Here is a 23580-nt window from a genome sequence, read left to right as displayed (position 1 = left end):
CTTCATCACACTCACATCAGTGGAAAGAAGATATTCTTGAGAAGAGTTTCCTCAAAGCCCCCATCATGTCCTTGTTCCTCAGACTGTAGATAAAGGGGTTGAGCATAGGCATGACTATAATGTACATCACTGATGCTATTGCACTCTTCCTGCCAGAAAGAGTAGCTGCAGAGCTAAGGTAGACCCCAAAAACTGCCCCATAGAACAAGGAAACAATAGAGAGGTGAGACCCACATGTAGAAAAAGCTTTATACTTTCCTCCAGCTGATGGAGGAGTAATGGAGGAGGAAATTTGAATGTAAGAAAATGATCCCAAGGAGAGTAACACCACCCCAAACACTAGTCACAAAAAATTCTAGGATATTATTGATGAGGGTATCCGAACAGGCCAGCTTGAGGACTTGACCAGGTTCACAGAAGAAGTGAGGGATTTCCAGGTCTATGCAGAAGGACAGATGCAACACCATCAGACTATGGAGCAGGGCATTCATGATGCTAATGAACAAGGACGGTAGAATCAGCAGGCCACGGAAGCAGGGATTCATGATGACCGTGTACCTCAGTGGCTGACATATGGCCACATAGCGGTCATAGGCCAGTGCTGCAAGGAGACAATTTTCCAAACCAGCAAAAGCCAAACCAAAGCAGATCTGGGTGAGGCAGCCTGTGTAACTGCTGGATTTGCTCTGTGTCTGAATGTTCACCAGCATCTCGGGGACCGTGGTGGTGCTGAAACAGATGTCACTGAAGGACAGGTTGGAGAGGAAGAAGTACATGGGGGTGTGGAGGTGGGAGTCTGAGCTGACAGCCAGGATGATGAACAGATTTCCAAGCAGAGTGGCCAGGTATACGGTCAGGAACAGCCCAAAGAGGAGGGGCTGCAGTTCTGGATTCTCTGAGAGGCCCAGGAGGAGGAATTCTGCTATATCTGTTTTGTTTTCTAATTTCATGTTGTTGTTAAGTCTGAAAAAAAAAAAAGTAGAGGAAATGAGACAGATAACAGATCCCTTCTTTTAGAGAAACTGTAGGATCTATATTGTGAAACAAAGTGAATATTAGAAATATCTCTCTCTCCCTGTTCCTCTCTACCTCTCTCTGTTACTCTTCTTTTTCCCTCTTCTCATTTCTTTTTTCACTACCCATCTACCACATTTTATTCAAGTGTCTACACATTTCCACATTTGCCAACTAACAGAAATAAAGTAGGGAATGACATATAATTTCTCCCTGAGAATTTTTTACCCTCCTTCAAACTATCAGCAAAAATAAAATAAAAATTTTAAAATGTTACATCAGTTAAATGTTAGAGCAGTGGTTTTAAAAGTTGGTATTGCATCACAATCAGCTGGAGGGCTTGTTAAAACCCAGATGTTTGGCCCCATCCTCAGAGTATTGGATTCAGAAGGTTGGGTATGGGGTCAAGGGTTTGCCTTTCTAACAAATTCACAAATGTTCTACTGATGGTCTGGAGTCCATACTTTAAAGAACACTGTTCTAGAGCATGGACAACCAACTCATTTGTGATTGGAGCAGACCTGGAATGATTAATGAGGAAAATGAAGGTCCAGCTCATTAGTGCACTGTACAGTGGGCTGTCTGAGCGTTCAAGTCCGTGACTCCACTTAGCATCTTAATTGTCAGTGAGTCCTCAAAATGTGCCCTTTTCACTTCCCATTTCTATTTCAATATCTCATTATTTCACATTGTCCTTTTCAGAATTAATTGTAATATTATCACCACAGTAAATGTAGTAATTGTTATACACTGCTATTATCACCACCACGAACACGGATTGCCAGGCTCTTCACCTCTATTAAATGATTTTATTATTTCAACAGACCTGTGAGTTAGGTACTTCTATCATTCTACATCTTCCCCATGATCTCATGTAGCTGAGATAAGGTTAAATTACAGTACAAAGTACCTGGCTCTCTGGTAACAGATGATGTGAGATTTGAACTCAGGATGTCAGACTTCAGAGCCGACTCCATAACATCACGTGATATGACTCCTAAGTAGGATAGAACTAGATATCCTGAAAGGTCAATCAGATTTCATTACTTGCCTCTTGAAGAATTCCACCTGAATAAAGACCCAAGTGTTTTACCTGGTCATGAAGATCTTCTACTCTCTGACCACATAAGTAGTATCTAGCAGGTAACGGCATTAAACAGGACCACTCACACTCAGGACTTGAGGTCAAGAGAGAATATGCTACCTGAAACCTTAAGTTGTTAAGGCTATTATGTCTGGAAGACTTTCTTTTCTCTCAAATGATAGAAGATTAAAACATTTTTCTCCTGAGGTGGCATGTAGAATTTTTTTTTTCTTTTTCCAAATCAGAAGACTGGAAGGAATATTGAAACACATGGGGTCTTGACAAAAAGGCAATAAAAAAGCAACGATTTGTTGACTTACTGAATTCTAGGATGAGAAAGATAAATACTGCCCACACAAATGCCCAAGTGCCCTGAATTTAATATTGGGAGTAGGAGATTGGCAAGTCAATCTTAGGAGGTGACCAGACATTGAGCAAAGTACACCTGAACACCTGAAAAGCCTTTATACTTGTGGGGCTTAAAAAATAGAATCAATATAAATTGTTTAGCAAGAAGCCTCACCCCTGGAGTGAAGTACTTGTTTTTAAGGTTATCAGGAAAATTGGCTAAGAAAATGAGAAATTTCTTACCTCCTCCAGACCCCACCAATGTAAAAAATATGCACATGCACATTCTTCTGTTTAACTGACACTCCTATTTTTTTATGAAAAACAATAGCAAAAAGACACCACACAATTTCAATTTTATTGTAGTTATAATTTATCGCCATTAATAGGCTATTGTTTCTAGATTTGTTTTCCCTTTTCTTTATTTCTTTCCCAAGGAGCCCACTGGAATCTGCTCCTCCCTTCATTTCCTCCTTTTAATAACATGGAAATAATTGTTTTCTCACTATGAGGTAGCTTGATCCATTCCCTATTCCTTTTATGTTTTCCTATATCTATCTTCCTTGTGTAATTAGCAGATAGTATATTAGAGGAGGATATATTGAAAATCAATCATGAAAGTTGATGTCCTCCTCCTTGTGTTTCTGGCTGGTCCCCATCAAAGCCTGGATCAGGCAGTCTTGGGCACTGGTTCCTATAGGGATCCTGAGCTTGTGTACGAGGATCAAGTCCAGGACACTCACACTTCCAGTGTTAAAATGCCACCCCTGGGTATATGATCATTGGATCCCCCAAACAGGCAAGTGTTGATTGATAAGTCCTGGGCAAGTCAATGTATTTGCTCATTATTCTTGTAAATCACTGTATCACACACACACACACACACACACACAAGTAAATAGTGGAACCAGACAAACTTGGTTTGTGAACAAGGACATTTTTATAGCTCTTTAAGAAGCTTCTATCTTCCCATTTGTATAATGGGAGAGATCATGAATCTTTATAGGGATATTGCAAAGATGAGAATAGACAAAATCTTGACATAAGAGACCCTCTCAGTATTTCGTACTGTGATTTGTTTTTGCCATGAACACAATCTGATCACACGGCCTGATTCATTACAGGGAGGGAAGTGATAGGTGGGGCAAGATGAAGGAGGAGGAGAAAAAGAGTAATTTCAAGGAAGGATGGATGTGCTGAAACTCCACTGGGAATCTTGCTCATATAGAGAAGCAAGCAGAAGGAAGACCTCAAATCACTGATCACTAATATCAAAGTTTGTTTGACATAAATATATAGCAGTTAAGATGAATAAATTAGACATAGATTCATCTACATGGATAATAAAAACTCAAAATAGAAAAATAATCTGTCTAACAAAACATCTATAGTATAAGAAAATTTTAATAGATTCTAAAATTATGCAGACTTTATAAATACCAAAAAAGTACAGGGAAAAAACAATAAAGACCTCTTTATCTGCCACTCAGCAACATCAAATTAAAATATACTGCCATACTCGCACTAGCTATTTTTAAAGAAACAATGAGTATTTATTTGAAATCCTCTCTTTTATTTTTCCACATTATCAATTTTTTTTTGTTTCCTATGGGGGAACCATTGCACTGAACTTAAGTGGAAATTTTCCTGCAATATCAATACATTTATTATAATTCTATCTATGCACAATGTTTTTGGTCTGTATCTTAAAAATGTATAACTATACATGTCATTTGACTATTTCTTTAAATAATACTTTAAATGACTTAGAGATCTTGGTACATTTTGCTGTGGTCCATTAGCTTTAAATACCTTAAGGCATTCCACTGTCTTATTCTATCACTGTTTAACCCTCTCCCAACTGATGGGCATTTTCACTGTGGTATGCACACATACACACATACACATAATCACACACACACACAGAAACAGTTTAAAATAATGCTTGCTGACCAACCATATTCAAGACTGTGGTTGCCTCTGGGAAGGGAAGAAAAGGAATTGAGGAGTTATACTAGCTTTATGCATACTACTTTGTTCCTTTGAGAAAAGAACTCTAATAACAAGCTATCAACATTTACTAACTCTGAAGACATGGATAGATAGGTATTTGTTTTTTCTTTCTTTCTTTCTTTCTTTTTTTCTTTGCACAGCACTGCCTTGTAATGTATTGTCCAGGTTAATAAAAACAGAACAATAGACTATGGATATAGCTTATGGGCTCTGCCTGATTCTTCATCTCTTCCCCTTGAATCCTTACACCTGGTAACAGGGTTGAGACCAAGATCTTCCCTACAAAGAGCCATCAGGAACCAGGTACTGAAAGATAAGAAGCTGACTATACATCCCTGCCCTCTGCCAAAGAAATTAAAGAAAATTTTAGAGAATCACTAGGATTGGTGACATCTCTAGGACTGTGTGTCACTAGCATTGGTGGCATATATAGGGCTGGGGTCTCATGGTGTCAATAACTCATGGTGTACCCCCCCATGGACCTCCTCCCATACCAGATCATAAAGAATCCTTAGCAATATTTTTTGTACTGTTACTAATTTTTATCATAGAATAATGTGTGACAAATATAATTGTGAATTGATTAACTGTAACAGTTCTTAGGTTACATGAATACTAACAAAATTGTTTTGTAGTCTATTTCTACAATAAATGACAACATTATTAGTAACAGAGCGGAAGGCTTTTTTGTTTTTCTCTTTCTTTTCCTTTAATTAGTATTTCATTCTAAAAAAAAATATCAACATAGGTTCACAAATAGGAGTTACCTCAATGTTTTAGCTAAAACACCAGAAAATTTGACAAAATCAGCAAAATGAAAACACAGCAAAAACAAAAGCAGCACTGTGCGCTTGTAGTGCAGGCAGATGAAACCACGTGCTTCGAAGCATCACTGTAATTGGGTAATAACGACAGCTCTGACTGGAACACATTAGAAGGTTCAAAAAATAAATTACTATAGAGTTTTAGCCTTGTAGGTATATTGATGCACGTAAGCTGGGCTTATGAAAAATGTTTTTGTTGTTATAGCTAACTACAGGGATATTTTTATTAAAAATTATAAATTTCTGCTGAAACACTGCACAAAAATTTTATAGACAGTCATTTCGGTGTCACCCCCTCTGCAAGTGTCACCTGCACCTCCTTAGTGATACCACTGTAAGAGATGGTTTCTGCTAAGATGGAAAAAGTCCCTGGAAATTATGATTAGAGTAAAAGCAGAATGAAAGCTGCTCAAGTATAGTGCAAAGGTACAAGGAAACATGGCAAGTAGATGATCTAATATCAAGCAGACACCTCACGGGTGACTCCATTTTGCCCCTCTTCTTTATGTACTCACCTCACAGCTACTCCCAGATGGACTGATAGAAAAAGACCTCTCCTTATTTGTCAAAATAAACTGGGGAACTTCAGATTACCTGGGTACCACCACTAAGGAATGACATTCAGTTCTGTCCTGGAGGTTGAATGGTAAAAATGGAAGCTCTGGGCTCAGGGAACACAGGAAGTCAGAGAGAAGGACCAGGCTCCTGTGCAGAAATGATGATCCCTGGGATGAGGCTCAGGGGTGCTGCCTCCTGACCTGCGCAGGGCTATTGAGTAATTTGCACAGGCAGAAAATTTTCAGTCTCTGTGATCCTTGGGGGTTCAGTATCCAAAGCTCCTCATTAGTCAAATCCTTTTGCTGTCATTTTGATCTCAGGATGGTACAAATCCTTAAGGAGCAAGGCTCAGAGAAGGAGGAACTTATTTTTAGCTGATTTTCACACTCAGAGAGGCCAGGGATATGCCAGCCCCTTTCCTCCATCTCTTTCTGCACAAATCCATTTCAAGTACAATATACACAGGGACACACATCCCTTCTATAATTGATTCTAGTCTTCTTTCTTTAAGTGCATTGAAAGGAAACCCTAACACCAATGTCAGAAAAAATGACATCACATTTAGGTTAACAAGTGTAATTTATATATATATGCATATATATATAACCTGCATAAATACAAAAGGTAATATAGAAGATGTACCCCCAAAATGCAAATATTGTTGTTAGGTGCCGTCGAGTAGGTTCCAACTCATAGTGACCCTTTGCACAACAGAATGAAATGCTGCCCAATCCTGCGCCATCCTCACAGTCTTTATTATGCTTGAGCCCATTGTTGCAGCCACTGTATCAATCTATCTTCTTGAGGGTCTTCCTCTTTTTCACTGACCCTCTACTTTACCAAGCATGATGTCCTTCACCAGGGACTGATGTCTCCTGATAACATCTCCAAAGTATGTGAGCCATAGTCTTGTCACCCTTGTTTCTAAGGAGCATTCTGGCTGTACTTCTTCCAGGATAGATTTGTTCATTCTTTTGGCAGTCCATGGTATATTCAGTACTCTTCGCCAACACCATAATTCAAAGGCATCAATTCTTCTTTAGTTTTCCTTATTCGTTGTTCAGCTCTCGCATGCAAAAAATGCAAATACTAAGGACTAATTCTATGCTTGGTTCATTGAAGGTCGATCCTGTTTCTGCATATTATAGTCAGCATTTATAAACATATTTTCTCTCATCAACATGAAATGAACAGGTAACAGACATTTTATTTCCTTGTTAGAACTGCACTGCCACCTTTTCCCAATACAAGCAGTAGCTTCAATATACTTTTTTTTTTCCACCAGGGGACCATGGGTTGGAATTATGGCTCTCATTTACTATATTGCTGCAGTAAAATGCAAAGGATCAGAGAAGCAGTCAACCTGTGATATAATGCACATTTGTGGTTTGGGAATTATTTGTAACTATTTATTTTTAGCTGAATGGTATGACAGAATAAGTAAGACATGATATTGATGCAGGGATACAACAGACCTATTGATCAGAAGATAAAAAAAAACATCGAATTGCCATTGAGTCAACTCCGACTTACGGTGACCTCATGTGTGTCAGAGTAGAACCGTGCTGTGTAGGGTTTTCAATAGGTGATTTTCAGAACTAGACAATGAGTTCTTTCTTCTGAGTTGCCTCTGGGTGGACTTAAACCTCTAAATTTTGGGCAGTGGCTGAATGTATTAACCATTTGCACCACTTAGAGACTGATTAGAAGATAGAGCCCAGATGAAAACCAACACATAAATGGGCAGCTTAGCCTTTGCAGCAGTGTACTTACAGTGAACGGATGAACTATTTAATAAAAAGTTCAAAGATATAAAAATGAATTTTTGTTCTTACCTCACATCGAAGGCAAAAGCAAACCTCAGGTGTGTTCAGGCCTCAAATATAAAGGTAACACTACAAATCCTGTGCATTGAGATAGGTAGGGATTTCGTAAACAAGACTTTTTGAGCACAAACAAAAAAACTGACAAATTTAACTATATTTAAACTAAGCACTTGTGTTCATCCAGAAAACACTATAAAAGATATGCAAAACAAGCCACACAGCTAATGAAGAAATTTGCAGTGCATATAACTGACAAAGGACAATTATCCTAATTAAATAAATGACTCATGAATTAATAGAAAAAGAGAGCTCAATTGTTGTTAGGTGCCATGGAGTTGGTTCCAACTCCTAGTGATCCTACGCACAAGGGAATGAAATATGACCACGCCCTGTGCCATCCTCCCAGTCCTTGTTATACTTGAGCCCATTGTTGTAGCCACTGCGTCAATACATCTCATCAAGGGCCTTCCTCTTTTTCCTGACCCTCTACTTTACCAAGCATGATGTCCTTCCAGGGACTGGTCCCTCCTGACAACATGTCCAAAGTGTGTGAGACGAAGTTTTGCCATTCCTGATTCTAATAAGAATTCTGGCTATACTTCTTCCAAGACAGATTTGTTAGTTTTTCTGGCACTCCATGGTATACTCAACATTCTCTACCAACACCATAATTCTAAGGCATCAATTTTTCTTCAGTCTTCCTTATTCAGTGTCCAGCTTTCACATGCATACAAGGCAAACGAAAACACCGTGGCTTGTGTCAGGTGCACCACAGTACTGAAAGTGACACCTTTGCTTTTTAACACTCTTTAACACTTCTGTCTGTAGGTTCCCCACACATCTGTCAGTTTGTCACACTGTGGCGGCCTGCATGTTGCTGTAAAGCTGGAAGCTATGCCACCAGTATTTCAAATACCAGCAGGGCCACCCATGGAGGACAGGTTTCAGCAGAGCCTCCAGACTTAGACTAGGAAGAAAGACCCAGTGGTCTACTTCTGAAAAAATTAGCCAGTGAAAACTGTATGAGTAGCAGTAAAGATTACAGCCTTGGAAACCCTATGGGACAGTTCTACTCTGTCCCATAGGGTTGATAATTCAGAACTCTACAGCAACAGATTTTTTTTTTTTCCTGTAAATCAGGCCACTATTGTTGACCAATGAGATTCTGACTGTGCTTCAATAGTGAATTGTATAAGCCAATCAGAAATAAACTTTTCTTTCAGTATTTTGTCAATATAAGCCAAGTCCCTTTCTACATGTGGTTTGGTGCTACCTGATTGATGAATCTTCTGCCCAAATAAACCTCATCTAATAGGTTAATTTTATTATTGACTCATTTTCTTTTGACAAAGCCAAACAAACATAACTACTGAAGCAAGTGGTAAAATATAATAATTTATATTTATATTCATAAAGCCTGAGAGCTAAAGAATTATAAGGTTTATGAATATAGGCAAGATATGGAACACAATGCATTAGTTAAACTTCACTGAGTACTTATTATGCGCCAGGCATTGAACTAAGTGCTTGCAGTGGTTATGGGGTTGACTTCCCAACAGTCAAAGCAGGAATCAAATCAAGATGGGTCAAAAAGGGGCATTTTAGACAAGGTGGTCAGGGAAGGATCTGAGGGAATAATAGGTCCAGATGATAAATATTTTAATAATGCTGGGGGAAGAAAAAAACATTGCAGGGAACAGGAAATGAAAAGGAACTGAGGTGGGACTGTGCCTGGCACAGTTTTCGTACAGCAAGGAAGCCAGTCTGTGTCTGAAGACGAAAGAGTAAGAGGGAGAGAAACACAGAAACGGGGATAGAGGAGGAAGATTGCGGTCTTATAGAGGCAGTGTCTTATTGTTTATGTCCAGCATCTAGTGTTTTAGAATATGTTTGCTGAATGAATAAATACTTGAATAAGGAATGAATGAGTGAATGGACAAGTTACACAGCCTATCTGAGCCTCAGTGTCCTCACCTACCAATGATGATAAGAAAGGACCCACCTCATAATGGGCCATGTAAAGCCCTTAGAACTCCTTGGCACATAGCAGACTCACTCTGCACGTGTGCTTAATAAGTAAAAGCAGGAGTAAACTAAGAAGTCTTAATTCCTGCCTTTTCAGGAAGAAATCTTTTTTTAACAAAATGAATGAAACTGAATTCAAAGTTATGACAAGGGAGAATCACTCTTATTGAAGTGGTATGGCTTAGAGAACTTAAAAGCACATACCCTTAAAGCTGTTCAAGGAGAGGTAAGGCCCCCTCCTCATCCTTTACTCTCTGATTCCAATTGGGGTTGGACCAGAAATCAGCATTTCTAAATATGTCAGAAAAGCACATAGATGTGTTAAAAAGTCTTTCATGAAAAGGAATGCGTGCCTCTCCTACTGCATCAGGGAGTAGTGGTGCTCATCAGAATTTCCTAATAACACAAAAGACAAAGGCAAATTCATACACTTGATCAGGTGTCAAAGGAAGGGGAAGTGAATTGTTAGGTCAACTCTTAGTCAGAGTTTCTGCTGATTTTTTACTATACTGTGTTCCGTGATGTGAGTAAAGTGGACTTTTGTGAGAGAATAGTGTTCAGTGAGTAGGACCTCTTTTGGGAATTTCTTCCTAAGTGGAATACACAACAGATGGGGAATAGGGAAGGTAATACAGGGAAGCTACACTTTCCAGCTCAGAAGGAGTTGATGAAGCCCATATATGCATTCAAGAAGCCCATGGGATCCTCTAGCTGTGGGTAGCGGCAAATGTGGTCATCCAGAATTGACGCTGTGGACCTTGGCAGCATTTTCCTATAAAAAAAAAAAACCTATACAGCTCCAAAAACTCCAGGTAAGGATTTATGGGATCCAATGGCCCACAGATAAAATGAATGGGAAAAGATACAGAGGCAAGGGCTCCCACCCCGCATCTTCTAAACTTCTCCCTCTGGTTAACATACTGTAGAAGACTATCATTGACTAAGTCTCTGTCATTGTTGCTATCTCTGCCCACATGTCCCACAGCTCTCTCTCAGAGGCCAAGTGTAGGGCCCAAAGACCGGGATGAGACCTCAAGAAAATAACAAAGAAGTTCATCAAACGTGTGAGGATGGTTGACAGCATGCCTCCATCTTTAAGAAGCTTCTGGAGAAGGAGAGGATGATGAGTCTCGGAAAAGATACCTCCATTTGACAGGCAGAGACTTTATGGTAAGCTGCCCAGACGGATTCCACTTGTACCTATGGAGCAGCTCCTGAGCCACGATGTCTCCATAGTCATGAGATAGGTGGTTGATCCTACAGTTCTGGAGAACCAGAAGCCTCTCAAGCATGCCTCCGCATGCTGGCCTGTTCAAATATGGAGTAGTGGTGTGGTCTCCGTTTGTCACTGAAGCCAAAGCCTAAGAAATCAAGAGCAATTACTCATGAAACCTGAGGGTCAGACCTTCCCAAATCTTGTACCAATCGTAGCTGGATGTTGGAAAGCCATATAGGAGCACAACTATTTCTGGACTTCCAACCACACCCACGGAGTCTTGGTAAAAGATGCGCAGTCCCTGATAGGTGAAAAATTTGCCTGTGGACTTTCATGAGTGAAGAGCAGGGGAAAGCTGAGGGGGTGGGATGTGCAGGTAGGCCGCCAGCAGGAGCACGGCCAGCAACCCCACCTGGACCCACCATTCCCTCACCGTGTGCAGGTTATCTCGGTGCACCCTGGCCGCCCTTAGCTTGTGCAGCCGGTCAGCGCCCAAGCTGCAAGAATGCTGGCACAAGGCCGGCCAGCTACAGCTACCGCCAGCAGCGCGAGAGGGCTGCAAAGAGGCCTGCTGCCCAGCGGCTCAGCCACCTAAATGGCAGTCCGCTGAGGCACTGCGTGAGGCGCGGCTGCTGCAGAGGAGGGGCCTGGCCGCTGCCACAGCAGCTGTTATTTCCTTTTTTAATGCGTTGAGGCTTTCATCAGACTAAGGGATTCATCTGATTCAGTGTGCATGGGTGAACTTTGTCTTCTCTGGGTCCATGGAGGAATAAAGCCACTTCACAGGAGGGCTTTCCCAGACAACAAACGAGGCAAATAGGAAGGCTGGTGTCTGTCCTTCCTCAAAAGGGAACTCAGGTTAAACCCCAATAAAGTCTGCAGTTTAGTTGATAGTATTGCTCCAATATATACTATAAGTATGAAAGATTAAGAGCCCTGGTAGCCCACTGGTTAAGAGCTTAGCTGCTAACTAAAAGGTTGGCAGTTTGAATCTACCAGCCACTCCTCAAAGACCCTTTGGAGCAATTCTACTCTGTCCTAAAAGGCCAGTCTGAGTCCAAATCGACTCAATGGCAAAGGGTTTATTGTGAAAGATTGTGTCGCCATTGGAGGACGCTGGGTAAAGGGTACCCAGACAATCTTGGTACTATTTTTGCAACTTCTATGTGTGAATAAATTATTCAAAAATAAAGAGTGAAAAAGGCAGTGGGGAAGCACTGTCTCTTATGGGGTAAATAATCAGATATAGTTTTTGTTTAATAAGAAATTCCCAGGCTCAATGGCTTAGTGTTACCCTCCTATTCCATGAAGGGAACACTGATTTCCTTTTTCTTGACTGAGGTCTTGACTTGCCTAAACTTAACTCATTCTGAGTACCTATGCCTCTTTCTTTTCTTTGGATGAGAAAGAGATTCCATTAGACACAATTACGAGTCAGATATAATGTGGGGAAGAGCTGTGTTTTCCCATGCAAATGGTTCATCTACTCTGTGCTGGGGCGAGACCTATAATGTGACTACAATGTTCACTACAGGCAAGTGGTATTTGAACTGTGGGTGCAGGCACAGTACAGCAATAAACTCTGGGACATGACTGATTTGTGGGTGATTTTTATCCATTTACAGAGGGACCTACTGTCCTTGGAAACCTCCCTGCCAAAAAAAAAAAAAAAAACAACTAAATCTATTGTCTTAGTTATCTAGTGCTGCTATAACAGAGGTAACTCTGGTGGCATAGTGGTTGGGTACTACGGCTGCTAACCAAGAGATCGGCAGTTCGAATCTGCCAGGCGCTCTTTGGAAACTCTATCGGGCAGTTCTACTCTGTCCTATAGGGTCACTATGAGTCGGAATCAACTTGACTGCAGTGGGTGGGTGTTACAACAGAAATATAAGTGGATGGCTTTAACAAAGAGAAATTTATTCTCTTACAGTCTAGTAGGTTACGAGTCCAAATTCAGGATGTCACTTCCAGGGGAACACTTTCTTTCTCTGTCATTTCTGGAGGAAGGTCCTTGTCCTCAATCTTCCCCTGGCCGAGGAGCTTCTCAAGCACAGGGACCCTGTGTCCAAAGGATGTGCTTTGCTCCTGGTGCTGCTTTCTTGGTGATATGAGCTCCCCACTCTCTGCTTGCTTCCATTTCCTTTTATCTCTTGAGAGATTAAAGGTGGTGCAAGTCACACCCCAGGGAAACTCCCTTTACCTTGGATCAGGGAGGCGACCTGAGTAAGGTTGGTGCTACAATCCCACTCTAATTCTCTCAACATAAAATTACAATCACAAAATGGAGGGCAACCACACAATACTGGGAATTGTGGCCTAATCAAGTTGATAAACACATTTTTGGAGGAGCATAAATCAATCCATGACATTCCATCTTTTGCCCACCCCCAAAATCACATCCTCGCAACATGCAAAACATATTAATCCCATTATATCATAGCAAAAGTCTTAACTCCAAGTCCAAAACCCCAAAATTCCTCTTCATCTGTGAAATCTAGAATACGAGTTATCTGCTTCCACTGGCACAATGGCAGAACAGGCATAAGGTAGACATTTCCATTACAAATGGGAGAAACTGAAGGGAAAAAAGGCATAAGCAAGTCAGCAGAACACATTACATTAGCTCTCAAAGCTTTGAAAATAATCCTCTGTTCCCTGAGACAATTTACACAATAACCCTGCCCTCCAGCCTCTAGGTATTGGCCACACTCTCCGGATTCTGTGTGGAGGCCCCTTGGTCCTGGGCTTCAGCTCTGCCTTCCAGGCTCACTGGGACCAAACCTCTGCTCCCTCAGCTTTAGGCACACCATTCTCCTAGTCCATCTGAGTGGTGACTCCACCCTTAGAAACACCAGAGGCCATGGCTCCATCATTTGAAACCCCTGAGGTCATGGCCATACATTTTGAGACTGAGGCAGCTCAGTTTCTCGTGTTTTTTGTCTCTTCAGCTTCTGTTTCTGGTTTCTTGGCCTCTTGGCTCCTCAGGCCTCACATCTGCATCTGCCCTGCTGGAGCAAGTGTTCCAAAGCTTGGTAGCTCCACCGATAAGTTCCTGGAGGCTCCCCACTCTGCCGGGAAGCCTCCTGCACACAGGCACTCAGCTTTCTTGCTCCATGGGTCGGCAAGCCTAGCTCCACCGATAAGTGCCCGGAGGCACCCCAATCCGCCACTGCATGTTCTCTGCTGCTGCTGGTCCTGTGCCGTTGCTGCAACTCTATCCATTCACAGAGAGACTTATATCAAGGAAATGGCTCACACAGTTGTAGAGGCTGGAACATCCCAAGTCCGTGGGTCAGGATAGAGCATTCTCCTGATTCACGTAGCCACAGGGCCTGGCGAACCCAAGATTGGCAGGTCAGGGGGCAGGGTTATTGTTGACAGGCTGCAAATACCAATGAATTCCAAGATCAGCAGGCAAGGCTGCAGGTAAGCTGCTAGCTCAAGTCCCAAGAACCAGGGGTCAGACGAACAGAAGCAGCTGAAGGATCCAGCAGGAGCAAAAATCTCATGAGCCTTGCCAGAATGTCCACTTATATTCAATGCAGGCCACACACCCAAGGAAACTCCCTTCCAACTGATTGGCTACTCACAGCAGATCCCACCACGGAGGTGATCATAACATCTTACGACTGCCAAACCCCTGAAAATCTTGGCCCACAAATACCTAGGAGTGAAATTACTGGTCATGTGGTAATTCTATGTTTAATGATTTGAGGAACTACCAGAATATTTTCCAAAATTGCTGCACCATTTCACTTTCCCATCCACAATGTACAAGAGTTCTGATTTCTCCACATCTTTGCCAATTCTTGTGCATATTTTCTTTTTTTTAAATACAGACTATAAAAAAAGCCCATTGCCATCGAGTTGATTCCGACTCATAGCAACCCTATAGGACAGAGTAGAACTGCCCCATAGGGTTTCCAGGGAGCACCTGGTGGATTCGAACTGCCAACCTTTTGGTTAGCAGTTGTAGCTCTTAACCACTATGCTACTAGGGTTTCCGAATAGACTATATCCTAGTGGATTTGAAGTGGCATCACATCGAAGTTTTGGTTTGCATTTCCCTGATGACTAATGATGCTGAGCATCTTTTCCTGTGCATTTCTTCTTTGTAGAAGTGTCTATTCAAGAGCATTGTTCATTTTTTAATTAGTCATTTGTCTTTTTAGCTTGAATAAAAATATATGAACACATACAATTTGCAAATTTTTTCTCTATGTGTTGTCTTTTCACTTCTTTGATGGTATCCTTTGAAGTAAAGCATTTTAAATCCAATTTATCTTTTTTTTTTTCTTTTGATGCATGTACTTTTGGTGTCATATCTAAGAATTCTTTGCCAAATCCTAGGTCAAGATTTACCCCTATGTTTTCTAAGCATTTTACAGTTTTAGTTCTTACATTTAGGTCTTTGATCCACTTTGGGTTCTTTTTCTTCTTCTTTTTTTTTAATGTCATTTGAGGTAAGAATCCTACTTTATGCTTTTGCATGTGGCTACACATTTGTCCTAGTACCATTTGTCAAAAAGATTATTATATCCTCGTTGGATGAATCTTGGCACATTTGTTGAAATGTACTGACCAGGTTTTTTCCAGGCTCCCAATTTTCATCCATTGATCTATATGTCTATCCTTGTGCCAGTACCATACTATCTTAATTACTGTTGCATTTGTGGTAAGTTTTGTGTTGAAAATGTGAGTTTTCCTACTTTGTTCTTCTTTTTCAAGATTCTTTTGGCTGTTTTGGGTCCCCTGTAATTCCGCATAAATTTAGAATCAGTTTGTCAATTTGTATAAAGAAATAATCTGGTATTCTGATAGGGATTATGTTTCATCTGCAGATCACTTTGGAGAATATTGCCATTTTAACAATGTTAAGTTTTCCAACTCAGGAACATAGATTTTTTTCTAATTATTTAGACCATCTTAAATTCATTTCAACAATGTTTTCACTTTTCAATATATGTCTTTCACTTCTTTTATTAATTTATTTCTAAGTATTTTATTCTTTTTGATGCTTTTATGAATTGAATTTTTCCCTTAATTTTGTTTCTCGGTTGTTCATTTCAAGGATATAGAAATACAACTGATTTTTACATAGTGATTGTGTATCCTGCAATCTTGCTGAGCATGTTTATTAGTCCAAATAGTTTTTTTGATGGATTCTTTAGAATTTTCTGTAGGTCATCTCTCATGTCATCTGCAAACATAGTTTTAGTTCTTCCTTTCCAGTTTGGGTAACTTGTATTTATTTTCTTTTCTTCTTATTATTTTTTCCATATTTGCACTAACTCAAACCTTCACCACAAATGGAATAGAAGTAGAAAGAGTGAACATCCTTTTTTGTTCCTGATCTTAGAGGAAAGCACCCAGTCCATTAAGTACAATATTAGCTGTGAGTTTTTCATAGACGCCATTTATGAGGTTGAAGAAAGGGATACATATAGAGGCAGTAAAACTAATATGTTGAAACACATGAAAATGACGGTTATGTAGATCAAAAACAGTGAAATGCTGGCAATTTCATAGAGTCCAAACCAATATAAGGAACAGCAAAGAAAATAATAAATGTGAAATTCAAGATACTGGTTACTTCTGGGACAGAGAGAGGGTGATTAGACTGGGAGGCCCTACAGGGGGATTCTAAGATGATTGTAAATGTCCATTTTCCAATTTAGGTGCTGAGTATATGTGTTTTTATTGTGTGAATATTCTATAAGAACTTCAGATATATTACACACATTTTTACATATATTTCACAAATAAAATTGAACGAATATATTTCATATCTTCTAGCATTAAAAGTATGGTTTCAAAATGTAGAGCTCATCATTATTTCACAAAGACCTTGTTAACAATACTTTTCCTAGGGACCTACCCCACAGTTCAGAGACAGTAGTCCTTGAATGAGGTCCAGGAACCTGCAGCTTTAACAAAGGCCCAAAATGCTGCAGGTAATTTAAGGACATCATTGGGTGAACCACTCACTAGCAGAGGCCTTGGATGCCAGTTTGGGAGCTGTCCCTAGAAGTGGTGCTGAACATAATGGAACTCAGTGATGAGCAGAGCAGGGGGCTCTCTGGGCATTCACTTAATTTTCCAGGAAGTCATCCATTCTCAACATGAATTCTCTCCTTAGTGTAATAATGATCCCCAATAAAAGCAAACTTTCTCCTAGCTTCTCTGTAGTATCACAATTGACTCCTCCGATACATGGCAGACCCCTTCTAAAACTGCAGTGATTCTATTTGCTTTATTCAAACACATTTAATGTCTGTATTTCATCTGAAAAAGAATAAGAAACAGAAAGGGTGACTCAAGGAAAAAAGGAAGAAGTCAGTCATTGCTAGCAAGTAATCAGTGAAAAGGAATCATAGGAAATCAACTGTCAAGAAAAGATAATTCACCTTAGCTTGAATGTCTAATAATTATGTATTAGATTATATTGCTATATTCACTTAGAATGCTGATACATACTTAAATTAAGGTAAGCAATGATAACTGCTAAAGCAAGTCTTATAAAACGTGTGAAAGCAAAAGGTTTTAATAACAAAGAATACAGGACAAGATAAGGAATACAATGATACTAGTCTAATTTTATTGAATACTTCCTGTACCCAGTGGGCTCCCCTCACACTACTGAGCCCAAATCTCTTAGAATAGGCTAAGGAATCTGTTATTTAACAAGTTCTCCAGTTCTTATACTCATTAAGGTTGGAGGACAGCTTTTCTAGATGATTGGTCAAATGCACTCATAATAATCCCATTCTCCTCACAAAAGAATAGTTTAATAAGGGGCTTGTACATCCTAATTCAGGTGTCTAAGCAATGAAATGATGTATTCTTAATGACTCATTAGAAACACCACCTCTTTATTAAAAAACAAAAAACATGAAGTCATAGTCAACTTTCTGGGATATGATGCCTGTAAGTGATGCAGCCATCTGGTGACCTTGAGGGAAACCAGTCATAGTATGCAACCAATCAAATATCACAAAGCTAGAGGAGAGCAAATTTAGATTCCATATTGAAATACTGTTATTCACTGTGGTATACGATGGTTGTAGCAAAAGATTTGAAAGCAGAAACACAGATACTTGTATACCAATGCTCGTTGCTGCACTATTCATAATACCTATAAGGTGGAAACAGGCTAAATGTCCATCAACTGATGAATGGATACACAAAATATCATACATACTATGAAATACTACTCAGCCATAAAGAGAAATAAAGTCCTAATACATACTACAACATAGATGAACCTTGAAAACATTATGCTGAGTGAAATGTCAGCTCCACTTATATGAAATACCTAGAATAAGCAAGTGTATAAACTCCGAAGTTTATTAGTGGTTACCAGGGCCATTAAGGATGAAAAAAGAAATGGAGACTCATTGCTTAGGGGACACTGAGTTAAGGGTGATGAAAAAACTGTGAAAATGGATAGTGGTGATGGTTGAATAACATGAAGAATGTAATAAATGTCACTGAAAGGTACAACTAAAAAATGTATAAACAGCAAACGTTTTGTTAAATATATATCTGCCAAAAATAAAAACAATAAATTGACATTTTAATGTACTAAATTATCAAAGTAAAAATTCTGACGACAGAAGTGTGCAAGTAAATATGCACACACATATGTAAAAATTATTTAAAATTAATAATAAAAATATTATCACAATGTAAAAAAAAAACTTGTTACTGGAAGATTCTAACATTCTGATTCACCAAGTATTCTTTCACTTTGACTTATTATAGAAGCACAAGCCTAAGGCAGATGATACAACTAAGAAAAAGAAGATGTTCTCCAGAAGAGTTTCTGCAAGGCCCCCTGCATGTCTCTGTTCCTCAGGCTGTAGATAAAGGGGTTCATCATTGGAGGGACCACAGTGTACATCACTGAGGCTACTGCTAAGTTTTTGGAAGAATGAGTAACTGCAGAACTAATGTAGACTCCAAAAGCTGTTCCATAGAATAAGAAAACCACTGACAGGTGAGACCCACAGGTGGAGAAAGCTTTATACATTCTCCCAGCTGATGGCATTCTCAGAATGGAAGAGACAATTTTAATGTAAGAGAAAATAATCCCAAGGAGAGGAACACTATCCAATATGCTAGTTATTAAATATACCAGGATGTCATTGATGAGGGTATTGGAGCAGGCAAGTTTGATGACCTGAGCAAGTTCGCAGAAGAAGTGAGGGATTTCCAGGTCTGCACAGAAGGACAGATGGAGCACCATCAGACTGTGTAGCAGGGCATCCACCAAACTAATAAACAAGGAGAGGAGAATCAGCAGGCCACAGAGGTAGGAGTTCATGATGACTGTGTACCTCAGTGGATGGCAGATGGCCACATAGCGGTCATAGGCCATTGCTGCAAGGAGAAAATTTTCTACACCTGCAAACATCAGAACAAAGCAAACCTGGGTGAGGCAGCCTGTGTAACTGATGGACTTGCTTTGTGTCTGGATGTTCACCAGCATCTTGGGGACTGTGGTGGTGCCGAAACAGATGTCAGTGAAGGACAACTTGGAGAGGAAGAAGTACATGGGGGTGTGGAGGTGAGAGTCTGAGCTGATGGCCAGGATAATGAGCAGGTTGCCCAACACAGTGACAAAGTACAGGGTGAGGAATAGTCCAAAGAGGAGGGGCTGCAGTTCTGAATCCTCTGAGAGCCCCTGGAGGAAGAATGATGTTACACCAGTTTGGTTTTCTGATGCCATGTTGTTGATGAGTCTGATGATAGAAGTGATAGAACATATAACAGATTTACAAGAATTGTGTATTTCAGAGAAATTCTAGCATCTATATTGTGAAACTAAGTGAATACTACCTTCCTCCCTCCTGTTTTCTCTCTATTCTTCTCTCTCTTCCATCACCACATCTTCCAAAAATCTTTCACCTGAATAAAGACACAAGTGCTCTCCCTGGTTTTAAAGATCCTTTACTCTCTGAGCAAATAGGTAGTATCTTTGTGTTTATTGTATATCTACTATTTTTTCACGTTGTGCCAACTAACAGCCATAAAGTAGAAAAAAAATACATGGCTTTTTCCTTGAGAATTTTCCTAAGCCTTCAAACTAGCATAAAAACAAACTCTACATCTATGTTTTTAGAGCAGTGGTTCTCAAATGCCTCTTTTCATCAGAATCAGCTGAAGAACTTGTTAAGCCCCACCCTCAGAGTATTGAATTCAGAATTTGGGGTCTAAGGCTCTAAAATTTTTCTTTCTAACCATTTCTCAAATGCTACTGTTGCTGGTCTGGGGATCACACTTTGAGGTTCACTGTTCTAGAGCATCAACCATTGTGGCCCATGTATAATAAATTCATATTCAGGGAAGAACAGATTTGATGTACCTCAAGAGGAGATGGCGACCTGGCTCACCATGCTCTGCTGAGGGAGCTGGCCAGGAGTTCAATCCCATGACTCAACTAAGCTTTTTCATTTTCAGGTGTTCCTCAAAATCTATCCTTTATATTCTTATTTCTATTTAAATGTTCCATCTTTCAGGTTCTTATTCCTTGTCATGGATTGAATTGTGTCCCCCCAAAACATGTCTCAATTTGGCTATGCCATGATTCCCAGTATTATGTGAATGTCCACCATTTTGTTATCTGATGTGATTTTCCCATGTATTGCAAATATCCTATCATTATGATGTTAATGAGATGGATCAGCAGCAGTTATGTTGATGAGATCTACAAAATTAGATTGTCTTAAGCCAGTCTCTTTTGAGATATAAAAGAGAGAAATGAAGAGAGAGATGTGGGGACCTCATACTACCAAGAAGCAAGAGCCATGAGAAAAGCACATCCTTTGTATCTGGGGTTTCTGCACTGAGAAGCTCCTAGTCCAGAAAAAGATTGATGACAAGGGACTCCCTCCAGAGCCAACAGTAAGAGAAAGCCTTACCCTGGAGCTGATGCCCCCAATTTGGACTTCTAGCCTACTAGACTGTGAGAGAATAAACTTCTGTCTGCTGAAGCCATCCACGTGTGCTATTTCTCTTATAACAGCACTAGATGACTAAGACGTCCCTTGTTATTATTGTTTTAATTAATAGTATTATCTGAAAGCATAGTAATAAACATCATAATTATTATAAACCGCTATCATTACCAACACTAAAACCTACTGATCTCTGATTATTGGCAGACATAGTTTTCAGGATTTACTATATTAACTGTTTTTATTCTCACAGTGGACATATGAATAAGGTGCTCCTATTATCTCACATTTTATCCATGACCTCGTGTAAAGGTAAAAGAAAAGTGAAGTTGCAGATACAAAGTACATGGTACTCTGCAAGGAGGTAAAAACAGGTTTTGAATTTTGGCTGCCAGAACTTGGAGCTGACCTTATATGACCACTGTTTTTGGGTGATATGATCTCTGAGTAGGGCAGGACAAGGCATCCTGAAGGGTCAGCAAATTCTATTACTTGCCTCTTGAAATCTTTCACCTGAATTAAAACCATGTGCTTTCCCTGGTATTTGAGGTCACTTGCTCTCTGACCACATAGGCAGTATCCAACAGGTGACAGAATCAAAACAGGACCCAAACTCAGGACGTGATGTCAACCTACAATGTACTGGCTGAAACCTTAAGCTTAACAGCTATTATGAAATGAGATTTCCTTTTCTTCCAGTTATTTGAAGATTGAAATATTATTCTCATAAGTTGATATATACCCATTGCAGGTGAGTTGATTTCCACTCATTGTGATCCTATAAGACAGAACTGCCACATAGAATTTCCAAGGCTGAAAACTTAATAGAAGCTGACTGCCATGTCTTTCTCCTGTGGGGAAGCTGGTGTGTTCAAACTGCCAACTTTTGGTTAGCAGCTGAGTGCTTAATCACTGCACTAACAGGGCACCCAGGTGATATGCAGCATATTTTTTTTTGCCCAAAGCTCAAGAATGGGAGGAAGGAGGAAATGCATGAGCCTTGAAAAAACTGGAGAAAAAAAAGCAACAATTTTTTTAGTGTGTTCAAAGCAGGATCTTGACATCTCTACTTTTTAACAATTTTAAAAGATCTTTTGCAGCAGATTTCTCCAATGAAATACATCATTTGATTTCTTGACTGCTGCTTCCATGGATGTTGATTGTGGTTCCAAGTAAATGAAATCCTTGACAACTTCAATCTTTTCTCCACTTATCATGATGTTGTTTTCGACCCAATGTGAAAATTTTCATTTTCTTTATGTTGAGGTGTAATCCATACTGAGTGCTGTAGTCTTTGATCTTCATCTGTAGGTGTTTCAGCCCTCTTCACTTCCAGCAAGCAAGGTTGTGTCATCTGTACATTGCTGATTATTAATTCGTCTTCTTCCAATCCTGATGCTGCATTCTTCTTCATAAAGTCACCTTCTCAGATTAAATGATCAGCACACAGATTGAACAGGTATGGTGAAAGGATACAATTCTGACACACACCTTTTCAGATTTTAAACCATCAAGTATTCCCTCATTGTATTCGAACAAAAGTCTCTTGGTCTATGTACAGTTCCACAAAAGCACAATTAAGTGTTCTGGAATTCCCATTCTTCCCAGTGTTATCCGTGATTTCTTAGGATCCACACATTTATTTGAATGTGTTTGCATTGTCAATAATAATAATAATAAAAGAAGGTAAAAGTCTTTCTAGTATTCTTTGCTTTCAGTCAAGATCTATGCTACATAGACAATGATATCCCTGGTTCCACGTTCTCTTCTGTATCCAGCTTGAATTTCTGGCAATTCCTTGTCGATGTACTCCTGCAATGGTTTTTTTAATTATCTTCAGCAAAATTTTACTTGTGTGTGATGTTAATCATATCATTTGATAATTTCCACATTCTGTTATGTCACCTTTCTTTGGAATGGGCACAAATATGGATATCTTCCACTCGATTGGTCAGGTAGCTGTCTTCCCAATTTCTTGGCAAAGATGAGTACTTCCAGCATTGGATACATTTGTTGAAACATCTCAACTGGTATTCCCTCAATTCCTAGAGCCTTGTTTTTCACCAATGCCTCAGGGTACCTTGGACTTCTTCCTTCAATAGTATCAGTTCTTGATCATATGCTACCTCCTGAAATAGTTCAACATCAACCAATTCTTTTTGTACAGTGACTCTGTGTATATCTTCCATCTTCTTCTTATGGTTCCTGCATCGTTCAATATTATGCCCATAGAATTCTTCGATATTGCAAGTTGAGGACTGAATTCTTTCTTTAGTTCCTTCAGCCTGAGAAATGTCAATCCTGTTCTTCCCTTTTGGTTTTCTAACTCCAGGTCTGTGCACATTTCATTATACTATTATACTTGGTCATCTCGAGCTTCCCTTTGGAATGTTTTGTCCAGCTCTTTGACTTTATTGTTTCTTCCATTTGATTTAGCCACTCTAAATTTAAGAGCAAGTTTAAGAGTCAAGAGCAAGTTTTGGTCTTTTCTTTTGTGCCTGTCATTTTAATTACCTTTTGCTCTCTTCAATTATGATGTCCTTCCACAACTCATCTGGTCTTCAGTTATTAGTGTTTGAAGTCTTAAAAAGGAAAGGTGCCACTTGCAGGACTAAGGTGTGCCTGACTCAAGCCATGTTAATCTCAATGGCCTCATGTGCATGAGAAAGCTGGACAATGAAAACAGAAGACTGAAGAAGAATTGGTGTGT

General features: G+C 39.7%; 2 protein-coding genes and 1 pseudogene across 2 annotated transcripts; all 3 read right to left on the bottom strand.

The window, feature by feature from the left end:
* Nucleotides 1-248: 248 nt before the first annotated feature.
* On the bottom strand, nucleotides 249-950 carry LOC135230503 (olfactory receptor 7G2-like). The gene has a single exon (XM_064279857.1). The coding sequence runs from the start codon at nucleotides 948-950 to the stop codon at nucleotides 249-251; it is 702 nt and encodes a 233-aa protein (XP_064135927.1).
* Nucleotides 951-9942: 8992 nt separating this feature from the next.
* Nucleotides 9943-14133, bottom strand: LOC135230502 (mesoderm-specific transcript homolog protein-like; annotated as a pseudogene).
* A 4406-nt stretch (nucleotides 14134-18539) lies between these two features.
* LOC135227193 (putative gustatory receptor clone PTE03) lies at nucleotides 18540-19978 on the bottom strand. The gene has a single exon (XM_010602567.3). It carries the CDS (start codon nucleotides 19640-19642, stop codon nucleotides 18704-18706), a length of 939 nt encoding a protein of 312 aa, XP_010600869.2. The 5' UTR covers nucleotides 19643-19978; the 3' UTR covers nucleotides 18540-18703.
* Nucleotides 19979-23580: the final 3602 nt, after the last annotated feature.

Source organism: Loxodonta africana, chromosome 3, assembly GCF_030014295.1.
Source record: "Loxodonta africana isolate mLoxAfr1 chromosome 3, mLoxAfr1.hap2, whole genome shotgun sequence".
In the NCBI taxonomy this organism is placed as follows: Eukaryota; Metazoa; Chordata; class Mammalia; order Proboscidea; family Elephantidae; genus Loxodonta; species Loxodonta africana.
Note: the sequence above shows the minus strand (reverse complement) of the source record. Positions and strands in the feature narration are given on the sequence as shown.